Source organism: Natrix helvetica (assembly GCF_964273705.1).
Source record: "Natrix helvetica genome assembly, chromosome: 1".
NCBI classification, from domain to species: Eukaryota; Metazoa; Chordata; class Lepidosauria; order Squamata; family Natricidae; genus Natrix; species Natrix helvetica.
Genome location: NC_138548.1, coordinates 41,599,722 through 41,619,371, shown reverse-complemented (window position 1 = coordinate 41,619,371; position 19,650 = coordinate 41,599,722). Strand labels below are relative to the sequence as shown.

The 19,650-nt window shown below is 46.1% G+C and overlaps 1 protein-coding gene across 1 annotated transcript in view; it reads left to right on the top strand.

The window, feature by feature from the left end:
* The first annotated feature begins 376 nt into the window (after window positions 1-376).
* The window catches only part of HHIPL1 (HHIP like 1), a 30,869-nt gene continuing 11,595 nt past the window's right edge, over window positions 377-19,650 (top strand). The window contains exons 1-5 of the mRNA XM_081957029.1: window positions 377-1,069; window positions 5,479-6,125; window positions 8,328-8,471; window positions 10,413-10,741; window positions 10,909-11,035. Of these exons, the coding sequence (XP_081813155.1) occupies window positions 797-1,069; window positions 5,479-6,125; window positions 8,328-8,471; window positions 10,413-10,741; window positions 10,909-11,035 (1,520 nt within the window). The 5' untranslated portion in view covers window positions 377-796. The remainder of the gene's footprint in view (window positions 1,070-5,478; window positions 6,126-8,327; window positions 8,472-10,412; window positions 10,742-10,908; window positions 11,036-19,650) is intronic.

Sequence of the window (19,650 nt, the reverse complement as noted above, 5' to 3'; positions counted from 1 at the left end):
CTGTTATTCTTTTAATTTTGTTAGTTCATTTTTGGGTTCCTAGGAATGACCCATGGAGTGAGGGAGAAGAGAAGAAGCAATTGCGTTGGCGAGGTTCCCACCTGTTAGATTTCGGCATCTTTTTTACCAGCATGAACGCCGATTCCATTTCCACCCTCTTTCTAACACGCGCAACGTCTGACTCCATTCACGCGCTTCTCCCGGCAGTAGAGTTGCTGCTGCCGCTGCTGCCGCCGCCGCACGTGCCTCCTTCCTGGCGTTCAAGCGAGCCTGTTGGGTGCTGTTCCAGCGGCTATTTACACGCCCCGCGCTGGAGGAAGGCGGCGCCTCCACTTTCCTTCCCCTCTTTTGGATCTGATGTGCTTTGGGAAGCTGAGGGCGGGGCGGGAAAGGGGAATCTAAGCTTCGCTTGTCCGCTGGGAGAACGCCACCACTTCACTGGAAAGGCCGTGAGGAAAATCGCAACGCTGGGCTCTCGCTTGACTTCACTGAGCGCGTCTCTCTCTCTCTCTCTCTCTCTCTCCCTCCCTCCCTCCCTTCTTTTCGCGAAGGGCCCCACTCGCCGTTTCCGAAAAGGCGCTTCCATTCCAGCGCCCATAAAGCCATCTCTAAACCGGCTGCGGGATATAAAAGGCCCGACAGGATCTGCCGAGGGGAGTGGGGCGCCTTCTGAAGGCGGCGGGCCGAAACCTTAGCTGGAGAGAATCATGCTCAGGACGGCGCCTGGGAAGTCCCGCTCCCTCGTTCTCCCCCGTAGCTGCACCGCTGGACTGCGTCTATCCTAGCCCGAGGAAGCATGACGAGGGGCCCTGGCCGCCGATCCTGGGCTCTGGTAGCCTTGCTGGCCCTGTTCACAGAGCTGGCGTCGAGCCACCCACAGTGCCTGGATTTCAAACCGCCTTTCAAGCCTCCTCGCCCGCTCACTTTCTGCGTGCAGTACTCAAACTTCGGCTGCTGCGACGCGGGGCGGGATGCTGCCCTGTTGGAACGTTACTATCGCATCAGCGAGCATTTTGGCCAGGCCACCTACACCGCTTGCGCCAGCCACCTGCAGAGCCTCCTGTGCCAGGTGAGCGGAGGGCGGGCGCGGGCCAGATCCCACCGTACCACCACCGTTGCATCCATCCATCTCTTTTTTCCCCCCCAGCCACTTTTGATGGAGCTGGCACTGATCCTGCTCCACAGGCAAGACTGCCTGTGTGTCCATCTCACTTTGTCGGTACAATCCATAACTTGGTCTATCTACCTGAAGGAGATCTCTTCCAACTTCAGTGTTAGGCATAGTTGAAACTTTGGGGCTGCTGTCCTTGGGATTGTTGGACTTCAGTTCCCAGGCTTCCTCAGTAGGAAAAGGAGTGAGCTTGTCCTGCAAACTATCTTGAAAGCATTTATTTGAAGACTGCTTGAAATAGAAAGTGTGAAAAAGACCTTTGCTGTCAATCAGAATACTGGAGTAGATAGATCAAGGAGGTCACCTTGTGTACGACAGATAATGTTCTAGACTCTCTGCTGCTGTTAAAGGAACATTAGGGGTGTCCTTCATTTTAATATAGTTCAGCAGGTACGAAGACCCTCAGACAGAAATACCCTCTTTCCCTACTTAGGCAAAACATTATGCAATATCAGTTCATTATTTTCTTATTTATAGTTCCTCTTTTTTTCTGCCAACTTCCTAATTATCTATTTTTAGTTAAAAGAAAGCTTTAAAAAGTTAAATGGGAAAGAGATCTGTTAAGAATCAAAATGGATATTCAAGAATACCATGATACTTTTGGGCACTCTGGTGTTTACTAATTTACTACCTCATATGAAATAGAATAACAGTTGGAAGGGACCTCGGAGTTCTTCTGGTCCAACCCGTTGCTCAGGCATGGGAAGGGGCAGAGAACAATTTTGGTGGTGTTTTTTTTCATTCTAATTAGAATAGAATAGAATAACAGAATTGGAAGGGACCTTGGAGGTCCTCTAGTCCAACCCCCTGCTTAGGCAAGATACCCTATACAACTTCCAGTGTTGGAGCATTTACAACTTCTGGAGGCAAATTGTTCCTTTGATTAATTGGTCTAACTGTCAGGAAATTTTTCCTTAGTTCTAAGTTGCATCTCTCCTTGATTAGTTTCCACCTGTTGCTTCTTGTTCTACCCTCAGATGCTTTGGAGAATAGTTTGACTCCCTTTTCTTTGTGGCAGCCTCTGAGATACTGGAACACTGCTATCATGTCTCCCCTAGTCCTTCTTTTCATTAAACTAGACATATCCAGTTCCAGCAACCGTTCTTTATATGTTTTATCTTCGAGTCCCCTAATCATCTTTGTTGCTCTTCTTTGCACTCTTTCTAGAGTCTCAACATTTTTTTTACATCATGGTGACCAAAACTGGATGCAATATGTGCTTGTGCCACTTGATTTCCACTATACACATTGAAGACGATCCTCTAATCATCCCAGATGCAAATACTAGTGACACCTTGAAGAACTTCCTCATAATATGAGGAAACAAACACATTGTTTGTGAAAGTGTGAAAGTTTCTGGACCAAGGTCATGCAGATGCCTTTTTATCTATGTCATAGATTAATAAAATCATTTTGTCTATTCTTAAGCCATGAGCTTTCCTCCAGCACAAGGTGTTTTGGACAGGTCTGATGAATGTGCTGTGTGCTTCCTATTTCTGTAAGATTATTACACCTGGTGATTTACTATGCCTCCTTTCTCCACGTGCCCTTTCGGCAATGTGATTTTCCAACATTAAACAAAACAAGAAATTAAATGTTTTCTTGAGTTTCACTGTCCTACACTTTTCTGAATTTGCTGAGAACTATTTCCATTCAAATGCTATTGGTAGCTTTGTCTCATATTAGCTATATTATATGATTGGTTATGCCTTATCCCTTTTAAATGCAAAAAAGGGCCTAGAACCATGCAGCATATTTCCTGCCTTCCCACCCCAAGTTTGTAATTCAATATTTCTATTAATTGCAATGTTTTTTTAGAGAGAAATGGTTTGAGATGAATCACATAAGCACGCTCGTTCAGACCTGCCTATAGAGAGCAAATATCTAGCTTTGAAGAATTTTACTCAATAATTAAGTATGAACAAATATGTTTTTGATTCATTTGTTTAACTCTGTTCTCTTTCTCTAATTTTAGAACTTGTTGAAGAACAAATCATGGTTCAGATCATGTATATGCAGAAATATTGAAAATTCTAAAGGGTTCACAAATTTTTAAGCACCACTTTATAAACTAGGTTGATATCATTCCCTGTGTTTCCGTCTTCAGGTTGGGAGGAGCACCCACTCAGAAAATGCTGAGCTTTAGGAAGCCTTAAAATTAGAAATACTGTAGCACCAAATCTTTAAAGATGAAAACATCTTAAGGAGGCAACCCGTTCTAAATAACCTGAAAAAGATCCCCTAAACTGAATTGGTCTATATACCACAGACCAATATAGTTAAAATGTTGGTAGCAGCAATGACAGTTATAGTTTGCTTAGAAAGCATTTCTAAAGGAGAACTGAAAGCAGTAGTTTTCCACTAAGAGAAAATTATACCAGTTTTTAAGACATGTATGATTATACATAATAGATAAACAAGTCACCCTTTAACAATGCAAATTCTTCTATTCCAGCTGTTTTCACTTATTTCTTAAGGGTAAGAAAATGGAATTTTGTACAATCACAGTTGTTTATCTTTTATTCACTAATCAACCTAATTTTTTGTCAGTAAAAAACTTTTCCTGATCCTAATGCCAGTGTGGTCTTTTGACCTCAGTGGTCATTGAGTCAAAGAAACTTTGAAGTTATAGTAAACCAGATGTGATTCTTCACTTGGTTATCATAAGCAAAGATGTTTCAGAAGATGCATTTAAACTCTTAGAGGTTTTTAATTTGTAACAAAAATACAAAAATGGGATTCAGTATTGTGTGCAAATCAAAAACCCAAATTCTCCTCTTCCATATTTATAGTAAGTGTTTCTAGTTCTTTTTTTGTGGGGGTAAGGATTTGTTGTTTTCTCTTTGCAAATAGGCCCTAAAATTAGAGCTGCCATATCTGGGCTGCAAAAATGTAAACAACCACTAGGTTGTTGTAAGCAGTTTCAAGTGTCATTTTGCTGCCATCTACTGGTAGTCTGGTTCTTTGCAGCCCACATATAGCACTTAGACTTATATACCACTTCATAGTGTTTTTACAGTCCTTGGAAATTTTCTTGTGATTACAGGAAAATTTTATGAGGATACACTATGCAGTAACCAAACCACTTTTTCAACATTACTTGCAGAGTTGTCTATTGAACAAGAGAACAATAAGAGGATAATCCTAGCAATAGCAATAGGACTTAGAGTGATATACCGCTTTATGGTGATTTTACAGCCCTCTCTAAGCAGTTTACAGAATCAGCATATTGCTCACAACAATCTGGGTCTCATTTTACCCATCTCGGAAGGATGGAAGGCTGAGTCAACCTTGAGCCAGTAAGATTTGAACTGCTGAACTGAAGCTAGCAGTCAGCTGAAGTAGCCTGCAGTACTGCACTCTTAACCACTTGTTCCACCTCCTAAGCTTTTTTAGGCAGTTATTATCCCTGACTTTATGTAACTCTGTATTAGAACCAGCTGTAGAAATGTATTGGATTATCAGATTGCACAGAAACATTCTACTGAAGTTTTGGATAGGGTAAAGTAACTACTCAGATTTTTCCCAACTATCTTGTTACTACTGCTTTATCTCAATGTGGCTAGACAGATGGCCAATAGACTTTCATTTTGAATATCAACATTCAAATCTAACTGCAAAAAAGTGCACTGAAAAAACAGAGTAACTTATTCATTTTTGCAGATATAGAGAGGAACTTTAAGGTGCAGTCTATTCTAGGCATGTACTATTTTGCAGTAACCTGGAAATATTAGAAATCAACAGTTTATTATTTCTTTTTCAATCCTTCACAGTCTTTTTCATAGGTCTTTTTGATATTTATTCTGAAACTTTCCAAAATATTATAAAATACTTGTCTGTACAGTGCTATAATTTTAAATGTTTTAATTCTCTTGCATTCTTAAATCTTTCAACACTTAAGTAATGGCTACGCTGCCCTTTGCAGGTTCAATTATCTAAAGATAAATACCATAATATGGCAGGTTTCTGATTGGCCCAGCTTCTAAATAGACTGGATTTAATCTTACTAAATGGCTGCACTATAATAGACTTAAATGGGCAACTATCCTTCTGAGGCTCCAAAGGAGCAAATGTGCTTCATTATATTACGGGCCCACATACAGTACTTAAGTTTAATAGCCAGAGTCACGTCATTTGAATGAATATTCAAATGTTGAATGAATATTTCCCATTTTCCTACTGCAGGTTTAGGTCTCTATTGAGAAACACCTTCCATTCACCTATTTTGTTTAAAACAAAGGCAGATCTATTACTGAAGCATATGGGGGAGCCAAAACAACTGATGCGAAATCCTCTTTTATATTTAGGAGTGTTCTCCCTATGCTGCTCATCTGTATGATGCTGAAGACCCTTCTACTCCAGAGAGAACTGTTCCTGGACTATGCCAAGATTACTGCACACAAGTATGGCAAGATTGTAGGTCAATGTTTCGTTACTTCACTCCTGATAAAGAGTTACTGGCCCTGGAAAATAACAGGGTTAAGTTTTGTCGTTATTTGTCCTTGGATGACACAGACTACTGTTTTCCTCACCTCTTAACTAATGAACGTCTTAATCAAGACCTTGGGTTAGTGACTGCGGATAAAGAAGGTTGTCTGCAGTTATGCTTAGTTGAAATTGCCAATGGGCTTAGGAATCCTGTTGCTATGGTACATGCAAGTGATGGAACTCACCGCTTCTTCATTGCCGAACAAATTGGTTTGGTCTGGACCTACCTTCCTGATCTGTCACGGCTTGAAAAACCATTTTTGAACATCAGCGAAGCTGTACTTACCTCACCATGGGAAGGGGATGAGAGAGGATTCCTAGGCATTGCCTTCCATCCTAAATTCAAATTTAATGGTAAGGTATATGTCTACTATTCAATTGAAGTTCAGTATGAAGAGAGAATCCGAATCAGTGAGTTCAGAATTTCTCCTGGTGACATGAATTCAGTGGACCATGGTTCTGAAAGGTATGCCCCTTTACATGTCCAATATATTTAAGACATTTAACGGCAAATATGTACAGTACTTCTAAGAATTGGCAATACTGTCTAAATTTAATATCTGCATGTTGCAGTCCAGTGCATATGTATACTAATTATCTGTGCTACATCTCAAGTATCAAGAATAAATATATGTTTCTTAGGTGGCTTTTGGAATTCATTTTACCTTTAATCTAAGTAGCATATTATAATATCATTTATTGAAGAATATTTATTAGCCAGCCATTATCATAGTACAATCTTAGGCAATAAGATAAATATTGGAAAATGTAAAAAAAAAATCCCTCATGAAAATTTTATTTATTTGCTTCTTATTAAAGTACTAAAGATCCTTTCCCTGCTGAATCACATTTGCTACCATGTTTCCCTGAAAATAAGACAGGGTCTTATTTTCTTTTGACCCGTGAAATAAGCACATGGCCTTATTTTTGGGGAAGTCTTATTATTTTTGAAGTGCAGGAGACAGCGAGCGTCGTCACCTCATGGCTGCTGATGTGTTGCAATATTTTCAGGGAGGGCTTATTATCCGGGAAGGGCTTATTTTCAGGGGAAAAAGGGTAGTAGTCCAGAAGATTTCCGCAAGTAACTTTATTGCAACATATAGTTTCAGTGCTTAAGGAAAATGAGGTCCAGGTTTTCTGAAAGTCACATACTTATGGAAGACAGATCCAGATTATTTGTGCCAGAGGTAACAAAATGTTGAATAAGTAAAATGCTCTATTTCACAAAGATGTGAAAGACACAGCAGAGTCTAGTAAATACTTCCCATGCTGATATTACTAATTGTTTGTCTGAACCATCGAGAATTCTGATAGTCAGAATAGATAATACAGTAGTGGATTAGACAGACCAGTAGTCTAATTCATTATAAAATGGTACAGGTTCAAAAAATGCTGAGATGGAACAATAACTGAAGTGCTACTCCAGATTGAATTATTATATTATCCTTTGAAGTTCCCCCAAAAGTATTACTGTATTGACTTCCATAAATTCTCTCAGTATTGTTCTGGTCCAGCTAGCTATCCCTTGGCAACAAGAACTGTATTATAATTATACTGACTGGCTGAAATAAGTGGCACTTCTTAAGCCATTGCTGAAGGGAGATTACACTCTCTACATAACCTGGAACAATCCAATATTTTTGTTTGTCAGGAAGCCCATCAACCAATTTACTGCCCCAAGTTAGCCATATGGACAAGTATCAACTTGCTTTCTTCATATTTAAATAATAGCAAAGCTGTCACTTGCAAAGATTCCAAGCAACTAATCCAGGATTGGACAGTACACTTCAATAGAACATTTCAACATTCCATGTTGTCTGTATATCCACATGGCAAATAGTCACTGTGTAGAACAGATGCTGTGCAGTTTATGTTCATGTTTCTAGCATTGAGCATATAGTCTTAGAGAATGTTTGAACCGGGGGCGGAGGGGGCAGGCATTAAAATTAAGTGTAATCCTATATGTCTCTTCAGAAGTAAGCAACATTGATTCCAATCAGAATTACTTCTAATTAACTATATGCAAATGGTAGGTAGGTATGTATTTAGTATAAAGTCTGAAGTGTTTCATTGTTCTCTGAGAATAAAATATTACTTGGTACATGTGGAATATATAGTATTTCCCATCACAATTTTTAAAATCTTCTTAGTGAAAATTATATATCTTCGCCAGAACCTATTTGAACTCTTCCATAATCTGCTTTTGAAAGGCATTGAAGAGCAGGCCACCAATCAAGGTGTTTTATTATCCTGCCATGTGATATTGATGGATGAAGTGTTTTTAATGAACTTCCCTATATTATCATTGTTATTTTTATGCCTTCTACATTCTGATTGTTTTTAATGAGAAGCCACTTTGAGTCTTTATAATTTGGTAGCCACATATAAGCCAAAGAAATATTTTTAACAAAGCCATTTCAGAAAACTTATTACACCCACTTTATTTTTGCAAGAATTTGCAAGGTGGTCTGGTTTATGTCTTTAGTAAAATAAAACAAAAGTCAACACTGGATTGATTTGCACCAAGCTCAAAATAGGAATGTACAAATATGGGTATACTTGATTTAAGTTACATTCAGGCAGTTGGGCAGTTTTGAAAACTTGGTTTTGTTGTAGTTGCACAGTACTGCTTGTATAAGATTTGTGCTTTCTTCTTTTATACTCCCAGGATAATTCTGGAGGTAGAAGAGCCAGCTTCCAATCACAATGGAGGAGAACTACTGTTCGGAGATGATGGCTATCTTTATATCTTCACAGGAGATGGAGGAATGGCTGGTGATCCTTTTGGGACATATGGAAACTCTCAAAACAAGTAGGATTTTAAATTCATAAACTTTGTAAAAGAGGGAACAAATACATTGTATTGTTTCTGTTTATAGATTTGAAACTAGGCCCAATACTGGCACATATTTTATTGCTTTCTTAGATTGGAGCTTGGTATACATTGCAAAAAAATATATGGTTATATCAAGGGTTGGTTGGCAGTGTTGGCTCTTTAGTGATATTCTCCATGATGACAAGAATAGGTTGGGTGCATCTAAGTCCCATAATTTTTAATAGGAATTAACTTAAATTAAAACTAAAGTGTATTGGCCAATTTCAAATCAATTATGTTCAAATAATTTAGTTTGGATTAAGGCCATGTATCTGTGTCCTTAATGTCACAATCTCTAGTATTTCATGATTCAAATAGTTTTGCATGTATTGACAATCATAATAACAGTTGAGCAAATCATCTTCCACATTCTCCCAAAAGGTTTAGTTCCAAATACCAGATGTAGAAGTTGATCCTTAGACTTAGGTGCTTCTACATTTTTAACTATTTTTAAAGCCGAGATTTTCCAAGTGTCAAGAAATGCCTAATGAGTTACTTCACTGTTCTTATTGTCACATGGAAAAATGGAAGTAGGTTTATGAGCACACAAGTAGATTTCACCCTGTAGGTTTCCCAAAAGAAGTTCAGAACATATTGTGCCTAAGGCAGGGGTGTCATACTCGATTTTATTGAGGGCCGCATCAGGGTTGTGTTTGACCTCAGGGGGGCTGGAGTGGGCATGGCCAACTTGACATCACTTGTGTCAGGGTTGCCCTTGGCGGCCCGAGCGCTCTGCCAGAGAAAACAGGCTCCTAAGCTCTGTTTTTTGCTGCGATGGCCTCCTGCAACCCTCTGCCAGTGAAAATGGAACTCGGGAGGGCCACAGGTGGCCTGCCCAAGCTCCATTTTCTCTGGCAGAGGCACTGCAGGCCAGTCCTTTGCTGTTTCTAAGGTGGCCTCGTAAGCCAATCTAAGCATCCCATGGGACAGATCTGGCCCCTGGGCCTTGAGTTTGATACCTCTGACCGAAGGTATGATATATTTAAAATCCAAATACTGAATTTGCTAATGCTCCAAACTGCATTTGCCTTGCTAGTACTTGGATAATTCAATCAGTGGCCAATGATCATTTTTAGCTCTTAACTACCAATTTAGTCTTTCACACACTTCCAGCTGGGTGACTTTCAGCTAGTCATTTTCTCTCAGTCCTAGGAAGGACGCAATGGCAAACCACTTCTGAAAACCCTTTCCAAGAAAACTGCAGGGATTAGTCCATGCTGGCACCAGGAGTCAATATTGTCTTAAAGGCGCACATTTAGACCCACAAAAAAATTCTCTTGCCTTAGTTCTGAAAGGTTTTTTTCTTTCTCTTCGCCTTCTCACAATATTGAATGAAGGAGATATGATTTCAGATCTTTTCTGAGGAAGAAAAAGAGCAGAAAGGGCAAAACGTTTGTCCCCAAGGCAGTTTTGTACTTTTTCTTTGCCCTTATAAGATTGCAAGGAGGTGCTGAGAAGTAAGCATCTTTCAATTTAAACTTCCATCTCTTAGAAAATAAAGAATATCTTTACTAATGTGTTTACTATGTTTTGTGAGAAGAATTTATTCCCTGTGGTTCATTTCTGACTCAGTTCAAATATCAGATGCTATAGTTTGCAAAGTTGCTGCTTCAAAAAATGTGAAGCGTGCCCCTTGGTTACCAAAAATGCCAATCCCTGATTTATCTAGCGATTGAAAATGCAACTTAAATAATACAACTAAGCAATAAGAGCCCCTCCATCCCAATATTTTTTTAACCGCATTTCTTCTGAAAACCTTGAACAAGAATGGGAAAAGTTTTATGAAGTGAAGGATAGGAAGAATCTAAATGTTTTGTATAAACGATTGAAACCCTTTCTTTCTTGTACTGTTACTAGTTCTTTATTTGTGTTCAACAGGTCAACATTGTTAGGCAAAGTACTCAGAATCAGCGTGGAAAACAATGAAGTTGGTCCTCTCTATCAAATCCCTCCTGACAATCCCTTCATCAATGAATCAAAAGCCCGACCTGAAGTCTATGCTTATGGGGCAAGGAATATGTGGCGTTGTTCTTTTGATAGGGGTGATCCCAACACAAAGGAAGGGAAAGGGAGGCTTTTCTGTGGTGATGTAGGACAGAATAAATTTGAAGAAATTGACATTGTGGAGAAAGGGAGAAATTATGGCTGGAGAGCAAGAGAAGGATTCAGCTGTTACGACAAAAAACTTTGCATGAATTCTTCTTTAGGTAATTATGGGGTTTGACTAACTGAAGTAAATAATGTATGGGTGGAAATATTTTCATTATTGTTTTGTTCTCTTTTATAGCTGATACCTTTAAAAAGTTTATACTTGACTATAAAAATGGTTCCTTTGCATGATTTATGTATGATACTACCTTTTTCTCTTCTGCAGATGATGTCCTTCCAATATACGCTTATCCCCACAAAATGGGGAAATCAGTTACAGGAGGTTACGTCTATCGAGGTTGTGAGTCTCCAAACTTAAATGGGCTCTACATATTTGGTGATTTTATGAGTGGGTAAGTGACAGTAGGTCTGCTATTAGGTAAACGATGAATTAGATGGCATCCTGTGTTACAGTATTTATGATGGCTTTAAGCTTGTCTGGTAAGCTTCTTCCTGGCGTTTAGTAGAATGCCATCTATTGCTGCTCTACTGTGTTTTATATGTCCATCACATTATGTCTCTGCTATATGAATGTACATGTGTATAAATATTAACAATTGGATGAACTATTAATGAACCACTAATAAACATGTACCACAAAATATTTCAGTAAAATGCCACTGTTCAGAAACTGGATGTTCATTTTAAAAAGCTTTATATGCTATTGGGGACTTCAACTTGCCGTCAACGGGAGCGGCTTCCGAGGTGGCTCGGGAGTTCATGGCTTCCATGACGGCCATGGACCTGACCCAATTAGTTCAGGGCCCCACTCACGAAGTGGGCCACACACTGGACCTCATTTTTGTATCTGAACAGTGGACGAGTGATCTGGGAATAGGGGACTTAGTCATCACGCCCCTGTCATAGTCAGATCACTCATCCCTCCGGCTGGACTTCCCTGGCGCTATCCCCCACCGCGAGGAGGCGGAACCAGACTCTACAAGCTGGTACCGCCCCAGGCACCTGATGGAATCGGACAGATTCCAGACGGAGCTTGGGCCAATACCTGTAGCCCTGTCCCGCTCCCGCTCCGAGGACCTAGTGACTGCCTGGAATAGGGCAACGACTGGGGCCTTGGACCGGGTTGCGCCTTTGCGACCTCTCCTGCGACATCGACCCACCCAGGCTCCTTGGTTCACTGAGGAGCTAAGGGTGATGAAGCGCCACAGGAGACGTCTAGAGAGCAGGTGGAGGTCCTCACGCTCCGAATCTGATCGAACACAGGTAAGAGCCTATTTGCGGACTTACCTTGTGGCAATAAGAGTGGCCAAGTGTAGATATTGTGCCGCCCTTATTGCGTCTGCGGATAACCGCCCTGCCGCCCTGTTTCGGGTGACCCGCTCCCTTCTATCGCAAGGGACGCGTGAGACACCCTTACAGGGAAGAGCAGAGGAGTTTGGGGAATATCTCCAGGACAAAATCGATCAGATCCGGAGCGGATGGACCTCCGTCAGTGGACCAGACGAGCCGTCAACAGCGAGTCTTGAGAGACCATTTTCCAGGGCGCTGCTCTGGAGAGTCCAAAGAAGGGTTAAACACAGCCAATCTGCCCAGAACTGAATTGAAACTTTAAGCCACGCCTCTGGTGCCGACTCTCCCCAGATTTTTTCAATTCAGCTAGCCCAGTAGACGCTTTAAGATTTTCTCCAGTTCTAAGATTGATTCCTTGGACTCTCCAGAGGAAGAATAATTTTTTAAAACAGCATATTTAAGGATTTTTAGAGCAGGCTGGTGAGTTTAAATTTAAGTTTGTTTTTTTCCCTTTTTAATTGGGTTTTTCTCACCCTTTCGGCTCTCCTGGAGTCCGGGGCTTTGCTCTGGCTCCTAGAAGCCACAGGCAGCTGTTGGGGGAAGCGTGTGGGTCGGAGTGCCAACGCCAGCGCTGTTGGGGCACCCCTACTGGGGGCCGATTCCCACTGGAAGCCCTCCGTTGCAATTTGTGCTTCTAGCAAGTCAAATTACTGCGTGGGCTTCCAGGGCAGCCATTTTGGCTTCTTCCCTCTTTAAATTTGGCGCGCAGAGCTCCGGTGAGTTCCGGCCGCCATTTTGGATTGCGCAATCTTCCGGCTTTACTTTTAAAAGTTTTTTGCCGCAGCTGCCTGGTGCCTGGCTCTTTGCAGGAGCCGCGTGGAGTCAGACTTGGCCGGTGTGACCGGCGACCTGGGCCCCAATCCAAGCAAGTGATAGCGGCGTGGGATCGTGGCCTGCTGGGTCGCCTCCCTTACTCTCCTGCAGGCGCTGGGAGCGAATTCTGCTCGCGCCTAAAAGATTCCAAGCTACTTCAGGCCTTGCAGTTTCTCTGTCTCCTCAGGAGCATCGTGCTGCGGTGGGCTTTCTGGAGGTGGTGAGTGGTGGTTTTCCCATCCCCCTACTGCCCCAACCAGTGATTGTTACCATGGCAGATCAGGCCCCTGAGACTTCTGAGGGTGTCTCTTCCAGAGCCCCTGTAAGACAGGCTGGGAAAGCTGCCAGGGAGGCCATTAGAGGGAATAAGCCTTACTCCAGGCATGGCCCCAAGCAGGGCTCAGGCCTAGACAAAGATGCATTAAGGCAACAGAAGGCCTTAGAAAAACAGTTTTCCAAAGCCCAACAGCAGGCCCAATCTTCCCTTTCGGTGTCTCCTGGGGAGCCCTCCAGGGAAATTCCTCCAGCCCAGGGAGGCCCCATTTCTGATAGTGAAGAAGAAGGGGATTCCTTGGCCATGGCAACTTCTCCAGGCCATTCCATGGCTGATCAGGCTGATCTCTTTGCCTGTCCCTCTGATATGGAGGAGGGACCAGCTCCAATGGGGCCCTTAGCCCCTCAACAGCCGATCCCCGGGCCCACTCAAAGGGTTCGCCCCATTGAGGACCAAGGGCCTAACCTATCCACTGAAATGCAGGAAATAATTAACAGGGCCATTTCCCAGGGCATTGAGGCAGGCATGCGAAAAGGTGGCAAGCGCACTCGCAAGACCCACCATTTGCAACCCCAGGAGGATTCCAGAGAGATGACTCCTAGCCTTCCACCTCCGTCCCTGCATTCTTCAGTGGCCTCCGATGAGTCAGACTGGGAGGAAGAAGAGGAATTTCTTCCTAGGCAGGAAGCTGAATTCTCTGGGGATGAGGCAAGCCCCGCCAAAAAGCCGGCCTTTTCAGGCTTATTTAATTTGGATAATTTCAAAACCATTTTAGATAAGGCTAAGATCTCAACTCACATGGGGTCCACCCCCCCAGCTCAGGTGGTTGTAGACCCTGATGATCTATCTGGGGATCTCTTTGAGGAACCCATTTCGGTCCAGGAAATAGTTCCTGTACCCAAGATGTTCCTCAATTTAGTTCAAAGACAGTGGGCGCAGCCAGCTACCATGGCTACCCCCAGCAGCCATGACAAGAAGCTATATACGGTGGATGCCAGCCTGGAGGAGCTGCTCAAGCTCCCTCCTATCGATCCCCCTGTAGCGGCTCTTACCTCCTCTTCTGTGCTCCCTCCTGACCTGTTGGAGGGGCTCAAGGCTGAGGACAAGAGAACCGAAACTGCTTGTCACAAGACCCATCAGGCAGCTGCATGGGCCATTAAGTCCTCCGCTTCAGCCTCCTTTTTCTCCAGGGCGGCTCTCCTGTGGCTGAGGCAGTTGTTGAGGAAGATACCTGCCAAGGACGTTAAAGTCAGGCAGGATATCAATAAAATCATGGCAGCCACAGAGTACGCTGCTGATGCCACTCTGAATGCTGCTAAGTTTGCCTCGCGTGCCCTAGCGTCTAATGTTACTTCCAGACGCCTCCTGTAGCTTAGGCACTGGAATGTGGATATGCGCTCCAAATGGAAGCTTGTTACTGCCCCCTTTAAAGGGGACAAGCTGTTTGGTGAGGTCCTTGATCCAGTCCTTGTGGAAAACAAGGACAAAAAGAAAGTGATGCCATCAGTCACCAAAAAGCCTGATCGTAAAGGTCCTGGCTCTTACAGGAGGCAGGCCTTTCGGAACAATGAGCCCTCCACCAGCTCCACCCCCTATCATCGGGCGTATCCCCAGCAGGGTGAGCGGTCTCAGGACCGTCAGTCCTTTCGAGACAGAGGTCGCCAGCAGCCCTTCTCCAAGCGGCCATTTCGGGGGGGCTCCGGCTCCCGACCCTTTAGGAGGTATAAATGACCATCACAGGTCAGCTCCCATAGGAGGGCGGTTGCAGTTGTTCCATGCCAAATGGGAGCAGACCACGTCGGACCAGTGGGTTCTTCAAACGGTCCGCATGGGTCTCACTTTAGAATTCTGGTCCCCCCCTCCCCGCCACTTCATCCGGTGTCCAGTTCCCTCAGGGTTAGTCAAAAGATCCCTCATGGAACAGGAGATAAGGCACCTCAAGGAGATCAGGGCCATAGAACCTGTCCCAGCAGGCCAGGAAGGAAGAGGGTTTTACTCCATCCTGTTTCTGGTCCCCAAAAACTCAGGAGGGTGGAGGGGGATATTAGATCTAAAGAGGTTCAATCACCACGTGACATATCGCAGGTTCAAGATGCAGTCCCTCCAGTCCATCTTGGGGGCATCAGGCCAGGCGATATACTAACGTCCATAGACCTCAAAGAGGCCTACCTCCACATCCCTATCCGCAAAGCCCACCGCAAGTTCCTGAGGTTCTCTTACGCGGGCCTCCATTACCTCCGGGACCACGGGTTCACCATCAACCTGGAAAAAAGTCATCTCGTTCCCATGACCAGACTGAAGCATCTAGGGGCCGTCATCGACACCACCTCGGGCACAGTATCCCTGTCCCCGGAAAGGGTGGCCAGCCTTCGGGAGATGGTCGTTCAGGTGCAGCAGTCACGTCTAGTCAAGGTGGTTCAGCTCTCACAGCTCCTCGGCAAGATGATCTCGTGCCTGTCAATCGTGCCTTGGGCGAGACTTCACTCCCGTCCCCTTCAGTGGCTCCTGCTCCCATATCAAAGAACAAACGAAAGCAGCTCAACAAGACTGATTCCAGTTCCAGCAGAGGTACGTCGCTCTCTAAGTGGTGGTTGTCTCCGGCCCTGTTAAAGGGGTCGCCATTCAAGGAGCCAGTCAGGCTCACCATCACAACGGATGCCAGCCTGTTCGGTTGGGGGGCGCACTGCCACAACCAGCTCGCACAGGGCAGGTGGTCCCCTTCCGAAGCCGCTCACAGCATCAACTGGCTGGAGCTGAGGGCAGTCAGGCTTGCGCTGAAGCGCTTCCAGAGCACCGTTCAGGGCCACCACGTGCGCATCATGACAGACAATGTCGCCACCAAGGCGCACATCAATCGACAGGGGGGAACGCGCTCCAGATCCCTGATGAAGGAGGCGGAGCTCTTGGGTCGATGGGCGGAGAGGTATCTCCTTTCTCTTCAGGCGGAGCACATCTCGGGCACGAGCAACACCCAGGCGGACTGGCTGAGCAGATCCACAGTCGACCACTCGGAGTGGCGTCTACATCTGCTGCTGTTCCAGCAACTGTCCCAGAGGTTCGGCCTCCCGCTGGTGGACCTGTTCGCCACCGCGGCCAACACGCATCTTCCGCGGTTCTTCACAAGGTTCCACGACCCGAGGGCGGAAGGAGTCAATGTGCTGCACGGCCCGTGGCCGAAAGGTCTGCTTTACGCTTTTCCCCCGCTACCTCTTCTTCCCAGAGTCATCAGGAAGATCCTAGCAGAGGAGGCGGAGGTGCTGCTGGTAGCACCGTACTGGCCCAGGAGAACCTGGTTTGCAGACTTGGTGAGTCTCTCGATCACACCACCGTGGCAGATTCCTCCACAGGACATCTCTCTCAGCCAGGGGGCCCTTCAACATCCAGAGCCCCAGTGGCTTCAGCTGGCCGTCTGGCACTTGAGAGGGATCTCCTGAGCAGAGGCAAGTTGTCAGACAAGGTGATTGGCACCATCCAAGCGTCACGACGGCAGTCCACGACGCGCATCTACGATGCCACTTGGAAATCCTTCGCCAGCTGGTGCACTGCTCATGGTACGTCTGCGCCCTCTGCTTCGGTTCCTGTCATCCTGGACTTCCTGCAGGAAGGTTTGGACAAGGGCCTGGCACCTAACACCCTGAGGCGCCAGGCAGCAGCCCTGTCAACCATCCTCTCAGTTGAGGGCTACGCATCTCTTGGCCGGAATCTGACCATCCGCAGTTTCCTCAGGGGAGCGACCAACCTGAGACCCCCAGTGGTCCACAGATCCCATCTTGGGATCTCAGTGTAGTGTTGCGGTCCCTCATCGGGCCCCCGTTTGAGCCCATTAAGACAGCCAGTCTCAGACACCTCACATTCAAGACGGTCTTTCTGGTCGCTATCACGTCTGCTCGTCGCATATCGGAACTGGCTGCCTTGTCAGTCAGAGAGGACTTGTGTCTCATTCGTAACGACAGAGTAATCCTGAGGCTGGACCCTTCCTTCATTCCGAAGGTCAATTCCTGGTTTCATCGGGCGCAGGAGGTGGTCCTTCCGGATTTTTGTCCGCATCCTCGGCACCCGAGGGAAAAGCGCTGGCACATGCTGGATGTGCGCAGGACTATTCGCAGATACATCAAGCGCACGGCCAGTTTTCGGAAATCCGAATCTCTATTCGTCTCCTTTCAACCAGCTTCTCAAGGCAAGAAGGTCTCTTCATCTACCATCGGCGGATGGCTGCGAGCCTGCATTGCTCTTGCCCACGTTTTACAGTCCGTTCCTGTGCCTCGCAATATCACAGCACATTCGACTAGAAGCGCCGCCACCACAGCTGCCTGGTCTACACAGGCACCGATTGAAGAGATCTGCAAGGCGGCCACCTGGACTTCTCTGTCTCCATTTGTCCGAAATTACAAACTGGACAGTTTTGCATTGGCGGAAGGGGCTTTTGGGAGGCGTGTTCTTCAGGGCATCCATACCAGCGGAGCGACCCTGATGGCTGAGCCTTCCCGCCCTAGTGACAGTTAGCTTGGGCATGTCCCTTCTTTGGACTCTCCAGAGCAGCGCCCTGGAAAATGACCATTGTCTTACCTGAAGGGTCCTTTTCAGGGCGCTGCAACGGAGAGTCCACCCCGCCCTGGGGTCTATTCTCCGCTGGTGTTTGTGAAGTCACAGTGTTGTTGTTTCTGTTATTGTTGTTGGACTATTTTTGACTTGTTCCATATTAGACTTCCAGTTGAAGTTTCAGCGCGCAACTGTTCCACGTCTTCATTGAATAAATCTGGGGAGAGTCGGCACCAGAGGCGTGGCTTAAAGTTTCAATTCAGTTCTGGGCAGATTGGCTGTGTTTAACCCTTCTTTGGACTCTCCGTTGCAGCGCCCTGAAAAGGACCCTTCAGGTAAGACAATGGTCATTCTGGGAGGAGTTTGACTCTGTTGCCCCCGAGGATTTGGACAGGTTGCGTGGACGGCTGTGGCCCACCACATGTTCAATGGAACCGTGCCCCTCCTGGCTGGTACTGGCAGCCTGGGAGGTGACACGAGGCTGGCTTCTGGGCCTGGTGAACGCCTCATTGGGTGAGGGATACTTACCAACCGCCTTGAAAGAGGCGGTGGTGAGACCCTTGCTCAAGAGACCTTCGCTCGACCCAATGGAGCTAGCTAATTACCGTCCAGTCTCCAACCTCCCCTTCTTGGCGAAGGTTGTTGAGAATGTGGTGGCGCAGCAGTTCCCACGACACCTGGATGAATCCAACTATCTAGACCCACGCCAGTCCGGCTTCCGACCCGGGCACAGCACAGAGACAGCCTTGGTCGCGTTGGTTGATGATCTCTGGAGGGCCAGAGATAGGGGTTGTTCCTCTATCCTGGTCCTATTAGACCTCTCGGCGGCTTTTGATACCATCGACCATGGTATCCTATTGCGCCGGTTGGAGGGGATGGGAGTCGGAGGCACCGTTTTGCGGTGGTTCGGCTCCTACCTCTCCGACCGGAAGCAATGTATGTTGACAGGGGGGCAGAGGTCGTCCCTGAGGCCACTCACTTGTGGAGTGCCACAGGGGTCGGTCCTCTCGCCTCTCCTGTTCAACGCATATGTGAAGCCGCTGGGTGAGATCATCCGTGGTTTTGGGGTTGAGTACCACCTGTATGCTGATGATACTCAGCTGTACATTTCAACCCCAAACCACCCCAACGAGGCTGTCGAAGTGATGTCCCGGTGTTTGGAAGCCGTCGGGGTCTGGATGGGGGACAACAGACTCAAACTCAACCCCTCCAAGACCGAGTGGCTGTGGGTACCGGCACCTCGATTCAGTCAGCTGACACCATCGCTGGCCATAGGGGGCGAACAACTGTCCCCTGTGGAGCGGGCGCGCAATTTGGGCGTCCTCCTTGATGCCCAGCTGTCAATGGAGGACCATGTGGCAGCCGTGGCAAGGGGGGCGTTCCACCAGGTTCGCCTGGTGCGCCAATTGCACCCCCTACTGGACCGGAGTGCCCTGCGCACGGTCACTCATGCGCTGGTGACGTCTCGCCTGGACTACTGCAATGCCCTCTACATGGGGCTTCCCTTGGGATGCATCCGGAGACTGCAGTTAGTTCAGAACGCAGCCGCGCGGGTTATCATGGGGAGTACACGTTACTCCCACGTAACACCTCTCCTGCGCGAGCTGCACTGGCTACCTGTGGCCTTTCGGGTGCGTTTCAAGGTATTGATTACCATCTTTAAAGCGCTCCATGGCATAGGACCTAGTTACTGCAGGATCGCATCCTACCACACACGTCCCTGCGACCTATCCGCTCACACAGGGAGGGACTCCTTCTGGTGCCGTCCGCTAGGCAATGCCAGCGGGCGACACCTAGGAGTAGGTCCTTCTCTGTGATGGGCCCAACCCTCTGGAATGACCTCCCCCCTGATATTCGAACTACCACCGACCTCCGTTCCTTCCGTCAAAAATTAAAGACTCACCTATTTCAATCAGCTGGCCTGGCACTCTCTTAGTTTTACCTCCTGGGGATATATTTTAATTGGGTTTGGGTATTTTAATTGGGGATGTTTTTAGGGTTTTTATGGTATATTTATTTCTTGTACAGCCT